This window comes from Pollicipes pollicipes, unplaced genomic scaffold, assembly GCF_011947565.3.
Source record: "Pollicipes pollicipes isolate AB1234 unplaced genomic scaffold, Ppol_2.1 Scaffold_3087;HRSCAF=3621_pilon_pilon_pilon, whole genome shotgun sequence".
Lineage (NCBI taxonomy): Eukaryota > Metazoa > Arthropoda > Thecostraca > Pollicipedomorpha > Pollicipedidae > Pollicipes > Pollicipes pollicipes.
Window position 1 is genome coordinate 46,135,805 of NW_023596225.1, and position 25,494 is coordinate 46,161,298.

At 48.3% G+C, this 25,494-nt stretch overlaps 1 protein-coding gene across 1 annotated transcript in view; it reads left to right on the forward strand.

Annotated features, from left to right (window-relative positions):
- Positions 1-2,388: 2,388 nt before the first annotated feature.
- Positions 2,389-25,494, forward strand: part of LOC119090263 (adhesive plaque matrix protein-like) — a gene marked incomplete at its 3' end in the record, with an annotated part of 38,764 nt that continues 15,658 nt past the window's right edge. Inside the window, exons 1-2 of the mRNA XM_037213047.1 lie at positions 2,389-2,590; positions 23,927-24,064. Coding sequence (XP_037068942.1) covers positions 2,389-2,590; positions 23,927-24,064 — 340 coding nt within the window. The remainder of the gene's footprint in view (positions 2,591-23,926; positions 24,065-25,494) is intronic.

The following is a 25,494-nucleotide window of genomic DNA, read 5'->3' on the forward strand; positions in this document are numbered from 1 at the left end:
ATGCAGGTATGTGCTTGAACTACATTGTTGATTGTAGCAAGATGTCGGGTGTTACATATTTTTTCCGGCAAATTGCGTCCGTGGTCAAAAAAATAACCACGATGCTGGAATGAACAAGTCATTGATATCTTATCTTTCATGGCACCGCAGGTCCTCGTCGTTGCCGCGCGTGCTGGTTGTTGCAGCTGCCACCCCAGCCCCGGATACACCGGTATACAGGCCCGCCCCGGCCCCTCAAGCCGGCCCCCTTACCACCCGGAGCCCCAGTAGAATGAGGAGGCCAAGCCTTTCGCTTACGACTACGCCGTCAACGACCACTATTCCGGAGCCAACTTCGCCAAGGAGGAGAGCGATGGCCACAACACCCAGGGATGTACTCGGTGGCTCTGCCCGACGGCCGTGTCCAGCACGGTCAAGTACGTCGCCGACAACTACGGCGGCTACAACGCCGAGGTCACCTACGAGGGAGGAGTCCCAGTATCCCGAGTACCACCCCCGCTCCTGCCTACAAGGCTGCCGCTCCGGCTTATAAGCCTGTTCCACAAGGCTACCCTACAGCCATCCCGCTCCCGCATACAAGCCTGTGACATACTAGTCACAGAGTGAGAACGGCTGCTTATTCAAACCTATTCATGTTTGCGTTATGGTGCTTTTCGTTTTTTGTCCGGCGTTACTTCAAATAAACAACATCTTTTCTGAGTCGTGCCGTTAACAGAGGTAATTCTATGCCTTCCACCAGGAAATGTCTCTGATCTGATAGTGAGAAGCGACGTCCGCATATACTGAAGACAACGACCACACGATGTTTTATAAAGACTTTTTAGCAACGATCTGTCATTGACTGATGGTGCTTAGAGCGTGTCACATTTGCAAGCTTCCTTGAATTTCGCATTGGTTGTAGAGTAGTTCAAGACATTTCATTTTCCGGAAGCAAAGTTTCTGGTATCAATACAAGCGCCCTATGAAGGCATCACGCTGAAACTGCCTGACAGGTGGTTAGCAACACATGGTCCTACCAAACACCTCTGGCCCATGACCGTCTGAGGACTGAGGACATGTCTGTTGTTGTTGGAGCGACCTCCGGACCGTGCTAAGTAAGTACAATATGTTTACGGCGTCGCCAGGTGATCAATGTGTCACTTATGTAGAAATGGGCTCCTCGATGTTCAGTTGGATCACGGACTCACGGCGCCTGCCGCGAACACCTGTAAGATATTCTCGTTTCTAATCGCTACAACTCCCAATTCTCTTCGTTGTCTTGGAGTGTTTTCCACGCGCTCGGGTGAGGATCACCGTGACCCCTCGAAGGTTTTTCCGAAATATTTCCCGGAAACCAGGCGTAGCGGCTCCAAATTTTGCAAAGCTGTAGACAACTGAACAGCGGATCGTTTGGTATCGTATGATGACTTTAGGTGTGTTGTAAGGTCGCTAACCCACAGCGGGTCAAATTGGATTCAGCGAAGTTAATCGCTAGGGAATCATTCAATCTGATGTAACAACAAGTATTAGACAAAGCCATACATCTCGGAAATTGTTCTTAGTCGACACAAAGATTGACTGAGCAAATTAAATCGACCTAGCATCAAGTATGAAGGTCAACACCGAGGTCAAAACCAACATGTTTTATTACCATAGGGCATGCTGTACCGGATAGTTTCCGGTGCTCGTTTCGATTTGGTTGATAATACGAACCGCATTGTATATCTACTACAGACTTCTTAAAGTTCAGAATAGGCCTCTGATCTAAACCCAGGCCATCATTTCTTAATGAAATATTTGCATTGCGTAAACTTTATCGCTTATTGAAGTGCAAAAATCAAGGGCAGTCTTCCATGATTTTGGTCAGCATGACCTTCAAATGTCAAACAAGGTCAATGACCTTCAATGGGCATGCAACCTTTCTTCTAAAATAAATATTCAGGTTCTAGGGCACTTTGGAAACCAGCCTGTAGTGTGACTTTGCGTAACCTGATTTGCAACGAAGGTCACGAACCAAGAGCATCAAGCTTGACATAAGTGAGCTCACGTTCAAGCCAACACACCACGTCCCGTTGGTGACTCTAGCCCTCTCGGTTCCTGGCGTCTCAGGGGGGTCAAATTGACCCCCACCAAAGCGAAGGCCATCCAAACGGCCATCCGGGCGCGTGTTAAAGCCATTCGTTCCCCTGACATGGCGCCTGGACAGCCAGGGTTAATCTTGTCAAGTCATGTAGATCGCCAACACAGCCTTGTAGGTGAACTGGTATGTGGCGCACGAAGAAAAGTTTGCCTTCGATCTACAATAAAAGATACGGTATAAGTCCATTTCCTAACCAATGTCTACCACGGACGCGTTGCAAACACAAGGAACAAAAAAGTTTCATGACCGTAAGTCCAAGTCATAGATTCATGACAGATAAGACGTGGCTCCAGCACGTCGCAGCGGAAGACGTCGGAGACGGCCGCATCCAGCACGTCAAGTACGTCGCCGACAAGCACGGCGGCTACAATGCTGAGGTCGCCTACGAGGGAGAGGCCCAGTACCCTGATTACCACCCCGCTCCTGCCTGCAAGACTGCTGTCAATGCCTACCAGCTAGCGTACAAGGCCGGTACCCTCGCCCATCAGCCAACCGTGACCACTGCCTATCAGCGCACTTCCCCGTTCTACACGGCTACCACTCCAGCCTACAAGCGCACCTTTAAGCCTGCTGCCCCAACCTACAGGACAGCTGTGCCTGCTTATAAAGCAACTGCACCTGCCTACCAGTCCACTGCCCCACGCCCACCAACCTGACTTCAAGCCTGCTGCCCCTGCGTACAATGCCCTTCCTCTTTCCTACACCCCTGCGGCTCTGGCCTACACAACTGCTGCCCCGGCCTACAAAACTTCTGCCCCGGCCTACACAACTGCCACACCGGCCTACACGACTGCTGTCCCGGCCTACACAACTGCTGCCCTCGACCTACACATCTGCTGCTCCGACCTACACATCTGCCACCCCGGTAGACAAACCAGAGGCTTCTCCGTATAAGTCCTCGACCTCTGCCTACAAGTCTTCCCACAAGGCTGCTGTCCCGAGCTTGAAGCCGGATGTGACGTATTAAAAGCGAGCATGTTGTGTTGGCGTTTTGATACTGTGCGTTGTTATGTGACATTATGTGTTGTGCATACGAGGAATGTTTAGATAAAGTAGTGTTTTTTTACGCTGGTCTTTTCTGTTAGTATACACATATCAACAAGTAATGCATTCTGGGAAGATGACACAGCTGTGATCTATGGTATGTGATAATACTTGCGGTGTCGCATTCCAGAAGTACCGTAGTGCACGTTGCAGTACATAAACAATATTTGGACTAACCCGTCCTTGCACATTAAACATGATTGACCTGGAACGAAGACACAGTGTTTGAGTCACACTCTTTCAAACATGCACATTTGGCCCTAATTGATCACACGACCGATTATCCATTAGACAAGAACTACATCACTTGAAGGGTAGGGTCAGAACGTGTTTCATATTTAATCGTTATGTCACAAATTGGGCGGCCATTTGTGCAAGTGTTCCGCGTGAGTGTAGGTACTCTTCTAAAGTACTTGGATGCGACGTGAAGACACCAGCAAGCACACAAGCAGGTCATCAGTCAGTCACACTGGCAGGGCATCAGTCAGTCACACTAGCAGTCACCAGTCAGTCACACTAATAGGCCATCAGTAAGTCACACTAGGCGGTCACCAATCGCACTAGCAGGACATTAGTCAGTCACAGTAGTAGGCCATCAGTCAGTCACACTGACAGGTCATCAGCCCCTGGAATCTGAAGATGAAGATGCTGAGCTATGCCCTATCGCCGCAAAACGATGCGAAGGAAAAGCTGCTATTTCGACCCCGTAACGCGGTAAGATGCATTTCAGCGACGTGGCACCATATTGAACGTTCACCCAGTCACACACGGAAGCCATCAGTCAGTCGCACTAGCAGGTCACCAGTGAGTCACACTTGCAAGTCATCAGTCAGCCACGCTTGCAGTTTATCAGTCAGTTACACTAGCAGCTCATCAGTCAGTTACACTAGCCCTTATCAGACAGTCACACTAACCGGTCATCAGTCAGCCACACTGGTAGGTCATCAGTCAGTCAGCAGCAGGTCACCAGTCAGTCACACTGACAAATTTTCAGTTAATCACATTTGCAGCCCATCAGCCAGTTACACTAGCAATTCATCGATCAGTCACAGTTGCATGTCACCAGCAACCCAAAACTGAAGATGAAACGCCAGGTTTTGTCTTATCGCCGAGTGGTGATGCAGAGTAAAGGTTGTTATTTACACTTGGTAACGCGGTAAGGCTGAATTTCAAAGACACTGTGCGATGATTGGCGTTCATCCAAGCTGTCCTGCCACCTAGTGATTTTCACGACCACCCAGGCACAAAACGTTGCATGTATTTAATGCACTAGTGTCATCTACACCAACGTTTTTAGTCACGGTAATGGGCGCGATTTGCTGATTTGCTGATTTGCGATGTGCTGATAGTCATCTGTCCCGCACTTTCAGCAGTGATACTTTTACAGGACACTGGTATTGGTACAGAAACTTTGCTTCCAGAAAAACATGTTGAATTTCTTTCCGATTATCCCCAAAGTTTAAAGACCTCTCAAAGATGCAACGCTGCAAGGATCATAAATCCATCAAAGGACATCGTTAGCTAGTCATTACATATATTTTTGTGGTATCTAGCTTCGGTTTATGAAGACGTCGCTTATCACAGCCGGATGAAATACTTTGGCGGTGAAAAGCGTATAATTATTTCCGTCGAACCCGCACCTTGAAACTTTTTAATTGAAGTAATGCGTGGAAAGAAACGAACAGCATCATAACACACACACGACTATATTTAAATAGGCACCCGTTCTAACTCTGTAACTAGTGTGTCGCAGGCTTGTATGCCGGGGTGGAATGGCCGTAAGCAGGCTTGTGGACAGGCCTGTAGGCCGGGGCAGCAGCCTTGTAGGCAGGAGCAGGGTGGTACTCGGGGTACTGGGCTTCTCCCTCGTACGTGACGTCGGCGTTGAAGCCTCCGTAGTTATCGGCGCGTACTTGACGTGCTGGACACGGCCGTCGGGCAGAGCCACCGAGTAATATCCCTGGGTGTGTGGCCATCGCTCTCCTCCTTCTTGGCGAAGTTGGTGCCGGTGTAGTGATCGTTGACGGCGTAGTCGTAGGCGAACGGCTTGGCCTCCTCCTTGTACTGGGGCCCCGGTCGGTAAGAGGCCGGCTTTGGGAGGAAGCCGGGTGATAGGGGGCCGGAGCGGGCTTGTAGCCCGGCGTCTCCGGTGCCGGGGCGGCGGCGGCGATAGCCAGCACGGCGGCAACGACGAGGAACTGCAATGCCGTGGAGAATATATGACGGATCAGACAGCCAGTTTAACAGTACAGTTTTGCCACGATTTACATGAATATATACATGTGTATATATATATATATATAATATATATATATATATATATATATATATCTATATATAATACTATCATACATCTCTATATCTCTATAACCTAACTTTTCGTGTAATGTATGTCACATCGCAAAAAACACGCTGTACTTGGCTTGAAATAAACTCTCTAGAATCCACAAGCACCTATCAATGCATTATTAGAGCACATACTGCATGGTGTGTTCAGATGGCTGGGTGTGCAGTGCAAGTGGTGCCTGCTCCTTGGTGCTTTCGCTTTTATAAGGTCGGCCGCTAACCACTGATAGACGTCACGGTCATATTCCATGAACGGACGCCTCCAACGGTGTCACCGGTTGCGAAAATGACGAATTCGCACGGAATTCCTGGTACACGTCCGCCTCTTAGATTTGATCAAAATGTGACCCATGACGTTGTTTATGGGCAGGTCATCTAACTTTAACAAGCAAGTTAGAAGATTAGTGGCTAAAAACACATAGCTTATGGCGCAGCAGTCTGCACCCATTTGGAACTATGCATTCGAACAAGGCATACTTCCTCCCCGTCTCCAACTGACAGCTCGCGTTCTAGCCCCCCCCCCCCCCCCCCCTGTGGTCCCATCATATCGATCCAAAAGGTACATTTGAGTCGTTTTTCATTCGATACCAAGTGGCAATGTGGGTTAGATTCGAGGAGAAATCATCGTTTGGGGACGTGGGTATGGTGTGGAGGTATGAGGATGTATATCTTGAATTCGTCACGTCATTAAGGTGTCCCCCCCCCCCCGGATCATTCCTTAGAAAGGCCCAGGCGAAAGCAAAAACTAGTCGTCAAGGTAGATGCATTAATGTATTCTTGGTTTCGAAGTGTTTCTAAGCTAAGTAAGCCACTACTCCATTTTTGCAGAGATGAATCGTGTTCTTCTCCAAACGTGTGAACGTCACGCACATCGCCATAGGTCGTAATAACTGCGCATGATGTCGCCACATACAGAACCAGGCTGAAAATGACAATATCCGGATGTGACGTTAGAGAAATGTTGGTTCTGCCCAACAATTAGAGCTCAAAGGCTCGTTAGCTCAGACATTCCATGGTGTTCATGTTTTTGGAATGTAGGTAATCCATGTTTCTAATAAAGGGAGTGTCAAATTGAATGTGACTAATCGATTTACCGTCACAGGCCTATTATGAAAACGTTGACAGTAATTCCGACCATTTCCTACATTAGTTAAGGCTACGATATGCTATGAAGTGTGGCACAATATAACCGATTCTTTACAATTGGTATCACAAACTGATGGTATGATCTCGTTTTAAAAGTCTGTGAAGTGGGTCACGAAGTTAGGCTAGCGAGCGCTTTACAATGGTGCTTATTGAAACGCCTGTGCTGGGGAAGTTTCCAGGATGGAAATACATGTTACCAGCTTTTAACATACTTTTATGGGACATCTGGCAGTATCAGGCAGGCAAAACCGTCTGATGATTCTTTCTTCATCCTCGCTAGACGTTAACGTGATGTCACTGGTGCCAAAACTTAAATGCACGGGAGGGGTAAGGGGATCGCTAGACTTCGGACGTAATGCCGAGAGGCAAACGGCAACCAGAAACATTCGTGCAGATAGCGAATAAGTCCTTAGATGCGATTGCATATGATCAGCGAGTCAGTAACGAAAAATTTTGTGGCGAACGTGATGATGGACTTTGGAAGCCCATATAGCAATCTATTAAAATGTAATGACATGAAAAGTGAAGGCTCAAACACAAAGTCTTAAAGTCTCAAGCACAAAATCTTAAACACAAAGTCTTATAAGTCTTATACACAATTGGGCGGCAGGAAAATCGGGCTGGCTTCGTACCAATGACGAATAAACTTAGCGACCGACGTATATGGCCAACGAGCTGATAGCGTAGAACTTAACAAGTGTGATGAAATGCGCAACAACCTCATGCGACACCTCATTACAATGCACTTCGAACTCATACAGCCTCGCGCCCGTGGACGTGACGCCGCCGGTGGTGCGAAGGAGTGGCGAGCGTGGCGAGTCTGTTGTCTGCTGCATGCATTATTTCTACGCTAAATGCACCAGATACATTGCTGGCAAGTGAGGTACATAGTGCACGAGGTTGTCTATGCGCTTTGCATGCGTAAACTCCTGGTATTTTTAGCAATTGAGTACGAAAAGTGCTGGTCTGTGCGGGAAAGGTTTTGTCTCGCACATAAGGTGGATGTTATTTTGTATTGGCAAAGTATCTTCCCTCCTACCTAGACCTATCAAGTTTAAAGTTCAGTAAGATATGGGTAGTGATGCACCATCTGGCTGAATGTGGCTTCTTGACGAACTAAGACGTCATAAGGCAATTGGCAAACAGCCAAACTGCGTTGCCGATTGCATGTATCGATCACTAGCCGTGTTTTGCGTTAAATTACAAAGGCAGTTAGGTGTCTTAAAACCATGGCCGACATGTGCCTGATATTAAAAAGGTCCGCCGTAACCGACAATTTAATTGTAAGCAGAATACATGAAATCACATAAAAACATACAGTACCCTTGTGATAAAGATTTGCTCGCATATACAAACGACGCCACCTTGACGCGTGTCGAAATAGACAAATGAGTCACGACTTTCGCTAAAGTCGCACCTCTGACACGAGAACTCTGGTGGAGACTCTAGTGTCGCAAAATCGGCGCATGACATAATCAAATGATGACGTATGGGGGCGCATTTAATTAAGTAATGAAGTTGTGCTATTGACAGCAGATTTTTGCCTTTGAAAACATGATAATGCTTACAAATGAGCCTTTCCATCACGTCTGGTGCCAGCCTCAATATCTTCAGATGTGGACCAGTCCCTTTAATGGGCGCGAAAATTGCATGACATGAGTGAAGTGTGCATTATGGGGTGGCTACAAGCTCATATCAATCCATGTGACACCAGCCCAGCCGATAACAACGCGCTAGGGGGCAGTCTATTCAGTGAGGTAATGACCGTGGCCTTCTCTCACTGCTTGGCGGCCGGCCTATAAAAGCAAAAGTACTGTAAAAGCAGGTACTAGTTCCCCTGCATACCCTGCCACCAAAACACAGCATGCAGGTATGTGCTTGAAATATCTTGTTGGTGCAGTAATTTGTCGGGTGTTAGAGACTTTTCAAGCCAATGCATCGTGTTCGCAAAAATAGGAACTATTCAAAGATGAATGACCATTGATAGCATATCTTCTATGGCATTGCAGGCTCTCGTCGTTGCCGCCGTGCTGGCTGTTGCAGCTGCCGCCCCAGCCCCGGATACACCGGTGTACAGGCCCGCCCCGGCCTACAAGCCGGCCTCTTACCATCCGGAGCCCCACTACAATGAGGAGGCCAAGCCGTTCGCTTACAACTACGCCGTCAATGACCACTACTCCGGAGCCAACTTCGCCAAGAAGGAGCAGAGCGATGGCCACAACACCCAGGGATATTACTCGGTGACTCTGCCCGACGGCCGTGTCCAGCACGTCAAGTACGTCGCCGACAACTACGGCGGCTACAACGCTGAGGTCACCTACGAGGGAGAGGCCCAGTACCCCGAGTACCACCCCGCCCCTGCCTACAAGGCTGCCGCCTCGGCTTACAAGCCTGCTGCTGCCCACGATTCTTCCCCCGTGTACAAGGCTGCCGCCGTGGCATACAAGCCAGCTTATAGCCCTCCAGTCCCGGTACACAAGCCTGCGGCGTACTAGGTATGAGGGACGCCCGTTAAATGTGCGCACGGAGGTGTTCTATTCAGTGCAATGACCTGAACAACATTTATCAATAAAACTGCCGCTCAGTCATCTGTGTTGTTATTGTTGGTAAGCGGCTGATGCTATTAGGCTGTGTACATGCTGTTGATGGTGGCGTAAGCGTCGCACCATCCTCAGACTACCGCACTCATCCTACACTTTATTGGAGTAAGCGGTGGATCCATGCTGAATCGAAACGAAACAGCTTAATTTCGTATGAAGAGCAAACCACTATAGTAATAATACCATGCCATGTGATAGGAATATATGCCGTCATGAGACCATGAAGGCTTTGTTGTAAATATCATAGGCAAAAACATTCCCATAGATAAGACAGCAGTTATAGTCTTATTCCTGGGAGAAAAACCAGGAGAATGGAGATAGAGGTGGATTAATATTTCGGCAACTCGCCTTTTTTAAAACAATAGCAGAAGATGACCAGGAGATTTATGTGGAAAGTGGAATCGTGATGAGCACCATGGCTGGGCTTCGAGTCGATGGTCCTTCATATCCTTCCACACACACTGCATCCACAGGAAGTGAAGATTCGTGTCAATAACCTAACCTTTCCGCCCACTATCATGCTCACAGCGCATTGCTCATGACTTAACAAGTTCCTCCACAGCCATCTTGCACAGTCAGTGGTACTGGGAGCCTGCCTTTTACACATTACGGGGCACCAGAATATCAAGGTTCGTGTCTTGCAGATATCAAAAAAAGATTACGTGGATTCGACTTCCGCTATTGTTTCGATAAAGGCCTATTGCCCGAAATATCAACCTATCTCTATCTCCATTCTCCTGGTTTTTCGCCGAGGAATAAGACTATTACTACTGTCTTATCTATGCGAATAATGTTCCTCGCAAATGCACTGAACTTATCACAAAAAATCCTCACGAATCTGGTGAAAAGAATTTTTGTTGGAAACGACACGAATGGTGACTCGAGTAAAATGTGGTGAATTCAGTGAGCCTATCAAGATGCATTTAAAAACACGAAAAAAGTCAAGAACAGTATTGAGAGTAAGCTTTGAAGAGAAAATGAATGTGCTGAATTTCACAGGAGCGCTCATATTTGACAGAGCCAGAAGAAAACTGCAGCTGATTATTCGGGAACTTTGACTTGCCGATTAACTGACATATAGATGGTGTGGCATAGTCGTGGCATGACAGTATCTTAGAAGTTATACCAAAATATTGAATATTTAACTGCCTGAATCTGTGCAAAGTTTGACGCGGTATGCAGGGGTAAGAAAAGTGCCTTTTCCGTCACCGACGAAATTTAGAACCGTGTAAATTTTCAACTGGAGCTGAATCTTTCAGAAACAGATGTAATAAAACTATAAATGCAATCAACTACAAAACAAAGACAAATTTATTGCAATGGGGCATAACCATCAATGATCTTTGTTTCGGGAGTTCAATCATTTGCACTTCAGTACCACTTGCTGGCCATCAAGCGCTGAATGATGGCTGAGACTTGAATTCTGAAATTATCAGATAAAGGCATACGTGGCATGACCAACCTGGAGGCGTGCAATTTTCTGTTCAGGCAGCGAAAGGTGATTGTGGCTCCTAACCATGGATGTAGCTTCCCAATGTTATTTGTCTTTTTTAATCATTATGTTTGATATTAATGATTATTAGGATTTAACCCGCAAACTAATTTCGAAAGACTACAGTCCTCCTCCCAACTGTGAAGACAGTGTGTCAAATCTGTGCAGATAACAATTTTGAGTGCATTTTGGAGGCAGGCTCAGTCATTTTTCCTTGCCCCCCCCCCCCCCTCCACCTACATCGCTCAGCCCTACTTCTTTGTAAAACTGCATTCCTGTAGCCCTATATTTACCGACAACATGGTTCTACAAGCACCTAACAACAATATCACCTTTGGTTTTGTGACGTCATTGCGCAATCAGCTGAGCGTGCGGGCGACCTACCCCATCTTGGCATAATCATTATCGGCACAGAACTCGCATTTCCTAACATGATACAAATTATTCAGAGCAAAACCCCCATGCCATATTGATATCAGTAGACGCAAATGACATTTTGAACATCTGTGCTAACTGCATTCAGCTTTATATGCAATATACTAAAAACAAAAAGCGTTTTAACTCACGCCTGTCCAACAATCAGTGCGCTAAGCCGAATGTGCAACAGGCAGTGTGAGAGGCTTACAACAGTGATGCTCTGTTTCTTACCTCAAAGCCGCTGTTACTCTCGACAGCAATCCTGGATCAGCATGGCTTTTTAACGCTATTGCATTAAAAAGTTGACGATTAGCTATGTTCTTCTAACAAGTCAGCTTCTCACGGCATGAACACAATTACCGGCCGCCAACAGCCTTGCACTGAACTCAGCGCATTACCGCGTGGTGAGCGTCCCAGCCCAACTGTGTCAAGTGGCACGACGCTTGAAACGCTGCGTAGCAAATTGATCACCTTCGTCGCAAGATGCTGCAACCAACCACGATCCTTACGACTGGTAACACGCCTAGTTATTTGGTACTTAATACTGCTGAGCATCTGAAGTGAATCTTGGCTAAAAAATCTGTAGAAAGCACTAATCTGAGCGGCATTGGAAAAGCACCGTGTCACTGTCGATCTGTGACATCAGCACTAGTATGGTATAGGTTGTAGTATATTTCTGGCACCTGCCAGATTGAAGTTACTATGTTTGGAAGCATCGTATAACTCAATTTGCTTGTACAGCGAAACGCTAACATTTCGACATGTGTTCTACACATGATCATCACGCAAGTGTTAACAAGAACAGATAAATACTAAGCTCTGAAATTCGCTTAGCTGGGTTAGTAAGTTGTGACATGGTCCGGTCTATTATTGTTGATTTGCGTTTCTGAAATTTTTCACCAATTGCTTCGCAAAAGCATGAGCTTTAATCACCAGTCTTGCCCGTTGACTCAGAAGTTTTTTTTCGCCCCTCGCTGTATTTATCATCAGCATGATGGAATCTCCTAGATTTCAAGGAGCAACTAAAAGCCATGTTTCTGTTTGGCAACTGGAAAGGGAGACCTAGCACCCTCCCCGCCAGTCTTTCGTCACTGGTAGCGCCGGTCGGGAGAGCCTATGTTATATTTATTACAATACCTTCATTTGGAATGAATGATCTGCAGAGCATTTTCAACGCCTAGCCAGGAAGTCAGGGAAAGGTCCGGACGAACTGGGTAGTCACAAACTGAAGCCGTGCTGATCTCTGCAGCCTTAGATCTTATGTGTTTGTTCTGTCATGTCTGGTTCATTGTCCTCACAGTCTTCAACCTCTAGTGGTTTTGACAGAGCAGTCATGAACACCTTTATCCTCCTGTTCTGAAAGGGCGAGGTCATTCGTGATGACAGGACCAAGACAATGGCACGACATGACATGACATGACATGACATGACATGACATGACATGACATGACATGTATGATCGCGATAAGCATTATGGCTGGGCTGCGAGACAGTGGTTTTTGACGTACTTCCACATCCACAGCTAAGGAAGTAAAGATTTGTGTCAATCAGCTGGCCCGGCTTGGCGTCAGGTCGCGTCCTAGCCTGACGTCACGAGCCTGGGTAGAGCGGTGAGCGTCAGAGGCTGCTGCCACTGAGATGGGTCAGCAGCCGCAGGGTCGTCGCGTGTGGGGAGGGACGTGACCAACAGGGAGTGGCCGTGAGAGCCCAGCTGTTGGTCCATCGCTAAACGGTCGCATGCGGAGGGATCGGACCGTGACCTCAGGCCATCAGCGGCTTGGAGCTGGTCCTTAAAAGCGAAGGCTTTGTGGAGAAGGCATCAGTTTCACTGCAATCTCCGCCACCAAAGCGTGCAGCATGAAGGTGCGCACCAGTCGCTCAACTAAAACTACGATATTGTTTGCTATGGCAGTCATCTCATCTGAAGTTGTGTGCATGCATGCAAACTGGATGAGATGTCATATTCAGTCTTTAAAACATGTTTACCGTTGCTATATAGTTGCGAGCAATTTGTCGAAAGCACTTAAAGACGCGGTATCAGTTCCGACCAGAAACGCATTTCGGTAGGTATAATAGACTGCATTTCTACCCTCAGGCCTTCGTCGCCGTCGCCGTCCTAGCCGCCTCCGTCGCCGCTGCCCCGGCTCCCGACACCCCGTCATACCACCCAGAGTACCAGTACAAGGAGGAGGCCAAGCCGTTCGCTTACGACTACGCCGTCAGCGATCACTACACCGGCACCAATTTTGTGAAGAAGGAGGAGAGCGATGGTCACAACACCCAAGGATATTACTCGGTGGCTCTGCCCGACGGCCGCATCCAGCACGTGAAATACATCGCCGACAGCTACGGCGGCTACAACGCTGAGGTCACTTATGAGGGAAAGGCTCAGTACCCCGAGTACTACGCTGCTCCTGCCTACAAGACTGCTGCCGATGTCTACCAGCCCGCATACAAGACCGCTACCCTCGCCTATCAGCCAACCGTCACCACTGCCTATCAGCGTACTTTCCCGTCCTACAAGGCTACCACTCCGGCCTACAAGCGCGCCTTTAAGCCTGCTGCCCCAACATACGGGACGGCTGTCCCTGCTTATCAAGCAACTGCACCTGCCTACCAGTCCACTGCCCAGGCCCATCAACCTGACTTCAAGCTTGCTGCCCCTGCGTACAATGGCCTTCCTCTTTCATACACCCCTGCGGCTCTGGTCCACACATCTGCTGCCCCGGCCTACACATCTGCTGCCCCGGCCTACACCTCTGCTGCCCCGGCCTACACAACTGCTGCCCCGGCCTACACATCTGCCGCCCCGGCCTACACACCTGCTGCTCCGGCCTACACATCTGCTGCCCCGACCTACACATCTGCTGCCCCAACCTACACATCTGCTGCCCTAACCTACACATCAGCCACCCCGGAAGACAAACCAGAGGCCTCTCCGTATAAGTCCTCGACCTCTGCCTACAAGTCCTCCCACAAGATTGCTGTCCCGAGCTTGAAGCCGGATGTGGCGTATTAGAAGCGAGTGTGTTATGTTGGCGTTTTGAAACTGTGCGTTGTTTTGTGACATTATGCGTTGTGCATACGAGGAATGTTTGCATAAAACAGTGGCTTTTATGCTGGTCTTTTCTCTTATCATACGCATGTGAACAAGTAACGCATTCTGGGAAGATGACACCGCTGTGATCTATGATATGCGATAATACTGGCGGTGTCGTATATCAGAAGTATTGCAGCGCACGTTGAAGGACATGAGCATATTTGGAGTAACTCGTCCTTACACATTAAACATGATACTTGGCCACATATACACATATACTTGGATGGGATTTGGAAACATTAGCAGGTCATCAGTCAGTCACACCAGCGGGTCATCAGTCAGTCACACCAGCGGGTCATCAGTCAGTCACACTGGCAGGTCATCAGTCAGTCCATTAGCAGGTCATCAGCCAGTCACACTAGCAGGTCATCAGTCAGTCACACTAATAGGTCATTAATTAGTCACACTGGCAGGTCATCAGTCAGTCACACTAGCAGGTCATCAGTCAGTCGCACAAGCAGGTCACTAGCCAGTCACACTAGCACGTCACTGGTCACTCACACCAGCAGGTCATCAGACCCTGGAATCTGAAGATCCTGAGCTCTCTGCTATCGCCACAAGATGACGTAGAGGAAAAGTTACTATTCGACTCGGTAACGCGGTACGCCGCATTTCTACAACGATTTTCACGAATACCAAGACGCAAAAAGCTATATGTATGTAATGTATTAACGACATGTACGCCAACGTTTTCGGTCACGGTAATCAGCGAAAAGTATATACTAGCAGCACTGAAGGTCTTAACAGACCTGCGCGGGCGACGCGAGGGTCACATCCGTCGTTAACAAGCAGGCAGTGTTCGGTATATTTGTCGCGTGCGACCGCCATCTCAGCTCAGCTCGGTATCGAGGTTGTCCGCCGGCGCACCATGAGTCGCAGGGGCGATGGCAGTGACGCGTGCCGACAGACGTCCTCGACAACACCGAACGTCCGAGGCGAGCTGGCGCCGGGGAGGCGCGCCAGAGGCCGCCGGCCCACCCGAGGCGGCTCCAGCGGCGGAGCCCGGACCGTCGCGGCGCCGGTGCAGCGCACCTCCTTAACAGAAGCACCAGGGAGTGGGTTGAATGCGAATCGTCGACCACGACAGAGCAGCGGCTCTAAATGGACAATAGCATCTGACGATGTGGCACATCTAAATTGGCCGCACAAAACGTCTGCTGATGATCTGGTGCAACTTCGCAAAGCATGTCTAGGTTAGCTGTCCAGCCGTCATGGCAGGGAATAAATTGCTCTAGAATACGTCAGGACAAGGAAGGCAACCAAAATTTTGGCGAGTGAAAGGGAAGACATCTTGGTAGCCTTCACGGCAGACGCCATGACTTAATGACCCACACAGACATCGAGAGTCACATAGTCCCATAAAATGACAACTTAATTTCCTCGTGACACTGTGTGCTGGGGTGTTTCATCAGTAACAAAATCAAGTGAGACAAATAAATTATATGGCGCAGGAGTCCAAAAGTATACGGTATAGCAAAAGTTGTTCCCAAAAGCTGAAATTCGTGGGGCGCGAGTTCATCGAAATATCTCCGTAAACCGACCTCCGGCGTTGCAGTCACCCCTTGCTGGGCGGCGTCCGCCGCCGCAGGTAACACCAAGCCGTGGGCGGCAAGCGACACAAAATACCTTTGCGTATAGAAACGATGCTACCGAGCGCTCCTCCAGCCGTCGTAGGAGAGTGTCTCGTCCTAAGGTCCAATGGTCAAATATGTGGATTAGACATTGCCCGATTGACTATCATCTGGCGGAAGCTTTATGTGCTGCTGAGTATGAGCTCGTTGCACGAGTATGACGGTTAGTAATGCTTTAGACTTTCACTTCCCTAAGACAGCTCATGTCGTGCAAATAAAACTATGCATAGCATATGACTCCTGAAAAATATGACAATCGTGCTCCTTGCCGAGCCTGTGTATTTGATACACTGGCCCAAACAGCAACTGCTTACAGACGGAAGACCCAAAACGCGCGTCGGCAGATATCCCACGGTAGCAGAAATGCGGCGCGACGATCGCAACCGCCTGTTCGCGGACCATGCGGTCCTCATCCTACACCATGTCAAGCAGCAGCTGTTCCGGACGGACCCAGTACCCGTTACGCTGGTCTGGATGGCTGGCTGGGTGCACCGTGGCCTATGTGTGCTGCGGCAAGTCGCGGAGTAGCGCGATGCTCTGGAACAAGTTGCGTAAGCCAAAGTCGCAGCCGCTGTTTTGCCGAATGGCGGACCATACCGACACATAGTGGCCGACCACCCACTGGACGAGGTCCTTGTGAGCCCTGCTGGAGGTCTCGGTAGAGATGTGAACTAGCAGCAGACGAACGACCAGTGTCAACCATCTGAAAACAAAAGCGAATACATTGGAACAATTCGCTACGAACTGAGCATTCGATCATACACAAATAATTGTGCCTCCTTAGTGCATGTAATTATGCTGATGTCCATAGTCCTTAAATGTGATGGAATACATATCAACAGATATGCTAGTAAGCGTGAACCAACCAGCAAATGATGCGACATGCCACGGCACAAAGTACGATAATAAGTAGATGCTTAACAGTGAGCGCATAAAATATCAACTGATAATTGATGATCTTTTAACACTCATTGCCATGAAATCCATCATAATGTGTTTTCATGTTTACCTGTCATGGTTCGATGGTCTAATTCGCCGCTGGACTGCCACGTTTCGGACAGAGCCGTTTTGAATGCCGGAGGCCAGAAGGTACAGCAGCTGCTGGCTGGTGCTCAGCTGCGGAATCAGGTCGACCAGCAGGTTTGGCACGTACCTAGGCTTGAATGCCACAACGCCCCTCTCCCAGACTTCTCCGACACAGGTCTTGCTGATGGGTCTTGAAAAATGTCCATCCCGTGGTCGTGCCGTTCAAGCTCAGCAGCAGATGGAGGAGGTTCTGCTCGTTGCCGTGCAGCTTGAAGCGAGCAAGTTGTGTTGAAGCGAGCAAGCAAGAGAAGCGAGCAAGTTGTGTTGGCGTTTTGAAATTGTGCGTTGTGGTGTGACATTATCCGTTGTGCACACGAGGAATCTTTGGATAAAACAGTGTTTTTTTTTTGCTGGTCTTCTCTGTAGGTATACACGTATTGACAAGTAATGCATTCTGGGAAGATGACACATCTGTGCTCAATGATATGTGATGATACTGGCAGTGTCGTATTCCAGAAGAACTGTAGTGCACGTTGCAGGGCATAAGCAATATTTGGACTAAATCGTCCTTACACATTAAACATGACTGATCTGGAACGAGGAGACAGTGTTTGAGTCACACTCTTTCCAAACATGCACATTCGGCCCTAATTGATCAGACGGCCGATTATCCATTGGACAAAAACTACATCACTTGAAGCACCAGCGGTCACACTAGCAAGTCATCAGTCAGTCACACTAGTAGGTCACCAGTCAGTCACACTAGCAGGTCTTCAGTTACACTATCCGGTCACCAATCACACTAGCAGGTCATCAGTCAGTGACAGTAATAGATCATCAGTCAGTCTCACTAGCAGGCCATCCATCAATCACACTGACAGGTCATCAGCCCCTGGAATCTGAAGATGAAGATGGTGAGCTCTGTTCTACCCCCGCAAGATGGTGCGAAGGAAAAACTGCATTTCAACGACGTGGTACCATATCGGACATTCAACCAGCCACACCAGCAGGTCATCAGTCAGTCACACTAGCAGGTCACCACTGAGTCACACTTGCAAGTCATTAACCTGCAATTTATCAGGCAGTTACACAAGCAGCTTATCTGTCAGCTGCACTAGCCTTTATCAGACAGTCACACTAACCGGTCATCAGTCAGCCACACTGGTAGGTCATCAGTAAGTCAGCAGCAGGTCGCCAGTCAGCCACACTGGCAAATTATCAGTGAGTCACATTTTCAGCCCATCAGTCGGTTACACCAGCAATTCATCAGTCAGACACACTTACAGGTCATCAGCAACTTGAAACTTAAGATGAAAGCCAGGTTTTGTCCTATCGGCGAGTGATGATGCAGATAAAAAATTGGTATTTCCACTTAGTGACGCAGTAAGCTGATTTTCCAAGATATGGTGCGATGATTAGCGTTCACCCAAGCTGTCCTGTCACAAAGTCATTTTCCCAAATACCTAGGGGCAAGCAGTTGCATGCATCCAAGATAATAATGACATCTACGCCAACGTTTTCTATCACAGTAACCAACGCAAGGTACAGACTAGCAGCACTGAAGCTCTTAACAGACCAGCGCGGGCGGCGCGGGACAACATCCGTCGCGAACAAGCAGACAGTGTTCGGTTTATTTGTCGCGTGCGACCGCCAGCTCAGCTCAGCTCGGCATCGAGGTGGTCAGCCGGCGCACAAGGAGCTGCGGAGGCGATGGCAGTGACGCGTGCCTACAAACCTCCTCGACATCCACCGAACATCCGAGGCTAGATGGCGCAGGCGAGGCGCGCGAGAGGCCGCCGGCCTACCCGAGGCGGCTCGAGCGGCGGAGCCCGGACCGAGCCGTCGCGGCGCACCTCCTAAACAGAAGCACCAGTGAGTGGATGGAGCGCGAGTCGCCGACCACGGCGGGGCAGCGGCTCTAAATGGACAATAACATATTTCGATGCGACGCATCTAAATTGGCTTCACAAAACGTCTGCTGGTGATCCGGTGCAACTAACCACGCAAAGCATGCCTAACATAGTTGTCCAGCCGTCATGTCAGTGGACAAATTGCTTTAGAATACTTTAGTACGCTGTGGCACATCTAAATTGGCCGCACGAAACGTCTGATATTGATCTAGTGTAGCTTCGCAAGGCATATCTAACTTAACTCTTCAGTCGTCATGTCGGGGAATAAATTGCTCTAGAATACCTCAGGACAAGGAAGACAACGGCGATCTTGGCGAGTGGAAGCAACAATATCTTGCGAGTCTTCACGGTAGGCGCCATGACTTAATGACCTATACAGACACCAAGAGTCACATAACCCCATAAAATGACAACTTGATGTCCTCGTGGCACTGTATACGTAGTATACACGCTTGTCACGTTTTGGGCGTCGTCCAACGACCAGGGAGGAAGTTTGCTCAGACCTTAGACGGTCGCCGGTCAGAGGTGTGCAATAAGATCATGTGCTGAGACCACCTGCCCACCTGTAGGACCACCTGTAAGACCACTTGTCAGTTAGTTTCAGCATGATACTCCCATAGGTCACCACTTGTAATCAATACAGAAATTTTGTTTCCTGAAATAACATGTTGAATTCCAGCGCAATCATCTAGATAATTTAAAGAGCTTCCACAGATACAACGCTGTATCCATGACCGGACATCATTAGCTGGTCATTATAGACATTATTGTGGTATATAGCTTCGGTTTAAGAGGACTTCGCTTATCACAGCCGGAGGAGATATACTTTAGCGGTGAAAAGCCCAGAAGTATCTCCGTCCAGCCCGCACATTTAACACACATTTTTCATTGAAGTAACGCGTGGAAAGAAACGAAAAGCATCATGACACACTTACGGATATATTTCCAATAGGCACCCGTTCTAGCACTGTAACTAGTACGCCGCAGGGTTGTATGCCGGGGTGGAATGGCCGTAAGCAGGCTTGTGGACAGGCTTGTAGGCCGGGGCAGCAGCCTTGTAGGCAGGAGCAGGGTGGTACTCGGGGTACTGTGCCTCTCCCTCGTAGGTGACCTCAGCGTTGTAGCCACCGTAGTTGTCGGCGACGTACTTGACGTGCTGGACACGGCCGTCGGGCAGAGCCACCGAGTAATATCCCTGGGTGTTGTGGCCATCGCTCTCCTCATTCTTGGCGAAGTTGGTGCCGGTGTAGTGATCGTTGACGGCGTAGTCGTAGGCGAACGGCTTGGCCTCCTCCTGGTACTGGGGCTTCGGGTGGTAAGAGGCCGGCTTGTAGGAGAGTGCCGGGTGGTAGGGGGCCGGAGCTGGCTTGTAGCCCGGCGTCTCCGGTGCTGGGGCGGCGGCGGCGACGGCCAACACGGCGGCAACGACGAAACCCTGCAATGTCGCAGGGGATGTTAGACGGATCAAGCAGTCATTTAAACAGCGCAGATTTGCTACCATAAATCCGTGGATTTCAAGGCACATCGCTAATCCCAGAGCGAATATGGTTTGAAATAGACTGTCCAGCAGTAAACAGGACACCATATCAATGATATTATTTCAGTACCTACCTGCATAGTGTGCTTTGATGGCCGGGTGTGCAGTACAAGTGGTGTCTACTCCCTTGGTGCTTTCGCTTTTATAGGTCGGCCGTTAACCACTGACAGACGGTCACGGTCAGGTTCCCAGTGAACGGACGCCTCCAACGGTGTCACCGGCTGCGCTGACGAATTCGCACGGACTTCCTGGTACACGCCCACCTCTTGGGAGTTGACCAGAATGTAACCCATGACGTTGTATATGGACGTCATTTAATTTTCACAGGTGAGCTGGATGATAGATGACAAAGAACGTGTAGCTTATGACGCAGTGGGTTCGTATCGAACTTTCTTGGCAATGCGCTGAACTCAGAGCAATCATCCCAGCAATTCGGTACGATGCGTTGAAAAAAGTTGTACCTCCCTTAAATTCTCAATTAAGTCCCCAACAACTAATCCCCAAGTCGCATTTTGCCTCATCATATCACATCCATTTCGCTTCATTTCTGGTCATTGTTCATCCGAAAGTAATTGTGACGTGGGTTAGATGCGACGAGAATTCACAAGTTAGGAGCATAGGTATGGTGTAAGCTTATGAAAATGAAAATTTGTGATAGTTCATGCAATTAAAATGTCATCCCAGACAGCATTTCTCAGATAAACTCAGGCGGGAGCAGACACTGGGCGCTCAAACAGATGCATGTACATGCATGTTTTGTTTCGAAGTGTTTGGTAGTTCATTAAGCTCTCAATTGACTTTCACAGCAATGAATTGTGTCCTTAAACGTTTCGACCCCATGCATATTGGGATACGTCATTTTCAAATGCGACGATGTTGCCGCACACATAATGAGGGTTTACACGGCAATATCCGGTTGTGGTGTAGGCGAAATATTGGTTTATCCCAATAACTTAAGCTCAAAGCCTTCGAAGCCCAACCATTTCATGGTGTCCAAGTTTTTGGCACGTAGGTAAACCATTTCTCCAATAACGGGGAAATTAAAATCACGTAGGGTGTTAAGTGAAATTGGGAGGAACATTATGCGTTTAAAGAAAACGGCAGGTGTAGTTTCATTCCTCGTAGAACAAAAACAGGAAAATGGAGGGATAGATGCGTTGGTGTTTCGGAAACATGCGCTGGTCTACAAAAAAATAATCGAATAACGAATATGAACGCACATATCTCTCTATTTTCCGGATTTTTTACCAGCAATACGGCTATCACTACTCTCTTAAGAGTAAATCGGCATGAATCGCAGCTGGAATGTGTTAACATGAAAAAGATGTCATCAGGAAAAAGTTGATAACGTATTCCGAGTTGTAGATTAGTTAACGCTATGGCATGTTGTGGCCTTGTTGAAATGTGGTGTAAATGATCTACTTTGGAAAAGTTTGTATAGTGAGCCACGGAATTGGACAAGGGAGCGTTTTAAAAGGGTGTTAATAAAAATGCCTGTGGAGGAAAAGACGAGAAGAAGATGGAAATAAATATAACCAACTAATAGCATATTTACACCGGAACAATGGCGGAACAAGGACAAGGTAAAACGGGCTGGTAATTCCCGCTTTATTTTCGTTTAACGTTAGCTTGACGTCACTGGAGCTAAGACTCTAATGCGCATGCGCCGCCAGACCCTGGACGTAATGATGAGAGGAAAACGGAGACTAGCGTCAGTCGTGGGGATAGTCACCAAGCCATTTTTAGAACAGTCGTGCGGATAGTCAACAAGTCATTTTTAGGAAGGTGCACATGATCAGCGTGCCAGTAACGTACAAGTTTTTGACAATCATGATAATGGGCTTTGCAAGCCAGGCGGCAAGCTATTAAAATGCAATACCATGGAAACTGAAGACTAATATACGAGCCTTACACACCATGAGACGGCACGAATATCGAGCTGTCTGTTATAAAATTTGATCCGAACTCTCTGAACTTATGGATTTCTGGCATCAGAGCCCAGGCTATGTATCGCTTGCTGTGTGAGCCCTGACTCGTGCCATCCGATCGCGTAATTCCAGGCAACGGCAGAATTTAGTGCCGAGAATTTAACGTGCCGCAACGCTCGGCATGGTTCATCCTGCCCTCTGACGGCAACGGACCTTTAGCGCGACCGCTGCCACCTGCCGCAGGCCATACCTGTCAAGGGTAAATGGTGAGCGCCTAAAACGACTCCCACCCACCCTGCCACAGGTGGGTGAATCGGACTGCAGGCGCTCTTACCAACTGAGCCTTCATACCAATAAGAAACCGACTAAGTGACAGACGCATGTAATCAGTGAGCCGATAGTGTAGAATTCAACGACAACCTTGATGAAGTGCGTGACAACCTCAAGCGACAAGCCATTGCAGTGCACTTCGAACTTACAGGACCTTGCACCCCCTGGTCGTGACGCCGCCGGTGGTGCGGGGAGTGGCGGGCGTCTGTTGTCTGCTGTATTCAATTTTGTCTGCGCTAAGTACGTCAGTTAAATTGTCGGCAAGGGAGTTACATAGTGAAAGAAGGCGTGTGTGCTTTTTCTGTACATAGGCTGATAACATTTTTTTACCAGACAAGCGGAAGTCTTTGCGTTAAGAGTATTGCCTCGCACGTACCTACATAAGGCAGATGATATTTTGTATTTGTAGGGTGCCTTCCTACTTACCTAGACCCATAACGTTTATTGAGTCACAGGTGGTTATGTACCATCTGGCTGATTCTGGATTTTATGATGAACATATGACGTCATAAGACAATCGGAAAACAGCCAGATTGTGCTGTCGTTTACATGCCTCGATCACAAGCCGTGTTTTGTGATATATTCCATAGGCATTTGTGTACCTTAAGATTATGAATCTCTAAATAAAATATAAGAACAACGCAAAAAAGGGCTGATGCACACACAACGAACGCCTGCAACACAAATTTTTCGCATAAATAAACGACGCCAACTTTACGGTGCGGCGAAGCAGACAGGTGAGTCACTCTCCACTTCAGTGGCAACTCTAACGTTGCAACTCTGGTGGAGACTCTGATAACTTAAAAACGATCTTTGAAGTAATCAAACGATGACGTAAAGAAGAGCATATTTGTTTAGTAATGGAATAGCGCTATTGACAGCAATCTTATGTACTTCGCATCGCATGGCAGGAGGGGAGCACGCATGAAGGAGTGACTACGGATCTGTGCCAATCCACGTTGACACCAGCTCAGCAGATGATAACGCGCTGGAGGGGCAGTCTGTTCAGTGAGGTAATGACCGTGGCCTTCGTCGGTGGTTGGCGGCCGGCCTATAAAAGCGAAAGTACTGCAGAAGCAGGCACCAGTTTCGCTGCATACTTGGCCACCAAAACACAACATGCAGGCATGTGCTTGGGCTATATTGTTGATGTAGCAACTTGTCAGATGCTAGCTATTTTTTTCGACAAAAGCACCGTGGTCGGAAATATAGCAGGGATGCTGGAATGAGCGAGTCATTGATAACATATCTTCTACGGCATTGCAGGTCCTCGTCGTTGCCGCCGTGCTGGCTGTTGCAGCTGCCGCCCCAGCTCCAGATACACCGGTGTACAGGCCTGCCCCGGGCTACAAGCCGGCCTCTTACCATCCGCAGCCCCAGTACAGTGAGGAGGCCAAGCCTTTCGCTTACGACTACGCCGTCAACGACCGCTACACCGGTACCAACTTCGCCAAGAAGGAGGAGAGCGATGGCCACAACACCCAGGGATATTACTCGGTCGCTCTGCCCGACGGCCGCATCCAGCACGTCAAGTACGTCGCCGACCACTACGGCGGCTACAACGCTGAGGTGACCTACGAGGGTGAGGCCCAGTACACCGAGTACCACCCCGCCCCTGCCTACAAGGCTGCCGCTCCGGCTTATAAGCCTGTCAACAAGCCCGCCTACAGCCATCCCGCCCCGGCATACAGGCCTGTGACATACTAGTCGCAGGGTGAGAACGGCTGGTTATTCAAACTTATTCATGATTGTGTTACAGTGCTTTTCGTTTTTTGTCCCGCGTTACTTCAATAAACAACATTCTTTCGAATCGTGTCGTTTTAACGAAGGTAATTCTATGTCTTCCACCAGGAAATATCTCTGATCTGATAGTGGGAAGCGACGTCTTCATAAACTGAAGACAACGACCACATGCTGTTTTGTGATGACTTTTAGCAACGACCTGTCATGGATTGCTGGTGCTTAGAGCGCGTCATCTTTGAAAGGTTCGTTATATCCTCGGATTGATTGCAGAGGAATTCTATAAATTTCATTTTCCGGAGGCAAAGTGTCTGTATCAATACAAGTGTCCTATGCAGGTATCACGCTGAAACTACGTGACAGGTGGCTATCAGTACATGGTCTTACCAAACACCTCTGCCCTATGACCGTCCGAGGGCTGAGAACTTGCTGTCTGTTGTTGTTGGAGCGACACCCGGACTGTGCCAAGTAAGTACAGTACGGCTACGGTGTCGCCAGGTGATCAATGTGTTACTTATGTGGAAAATGGGCTCTCGATGTTCAAATGGGCCACGGAGTCATGGCATCTCCCGTGAGGACTATTAAGATGTTCTCGTTTCTAGCCGCTACAACTCCCAATTTTCTTTGTTGCCTTGAAGTGTGGGTGGGTGCCACTGGACCCGCGAAGGGTTTTCCGGAATGCTTTCCGAGAGCGAGGCGTAGTCGCTCCAAATTTTGAATAGCTGTAAATAACTGAATAGCGGATTGCGTGACATCGTATCATAACTTTAAATGTAGCTTGTAATGTCGCTGACCTACGGCGGGTCAAATTGGATTTAGCGGAGTCAATTCGTAGAGAATGTTTGATCTGATGCAATAACGGAGTTTTAGACGAAACCATAAATCTCTGAGAATATTCTTAGTCGACACCAAAATTGAATGAGCAAATTAAATCGACCTAGGATTAGATAGGAATGTCAGACCAAGGTCAAAACCAACCTGTTTATGACCATAGGGCTTGCTGTACGAGAGTTGTTTAGTTTCCGGTGCTCATTTTGAATTGATTGATAACAGAAACCGCATTGCATGTCTTCAATACACTTCTTACAGGTCAAAATAGGTTACTAACCTAAAATAACCAAGTCAACA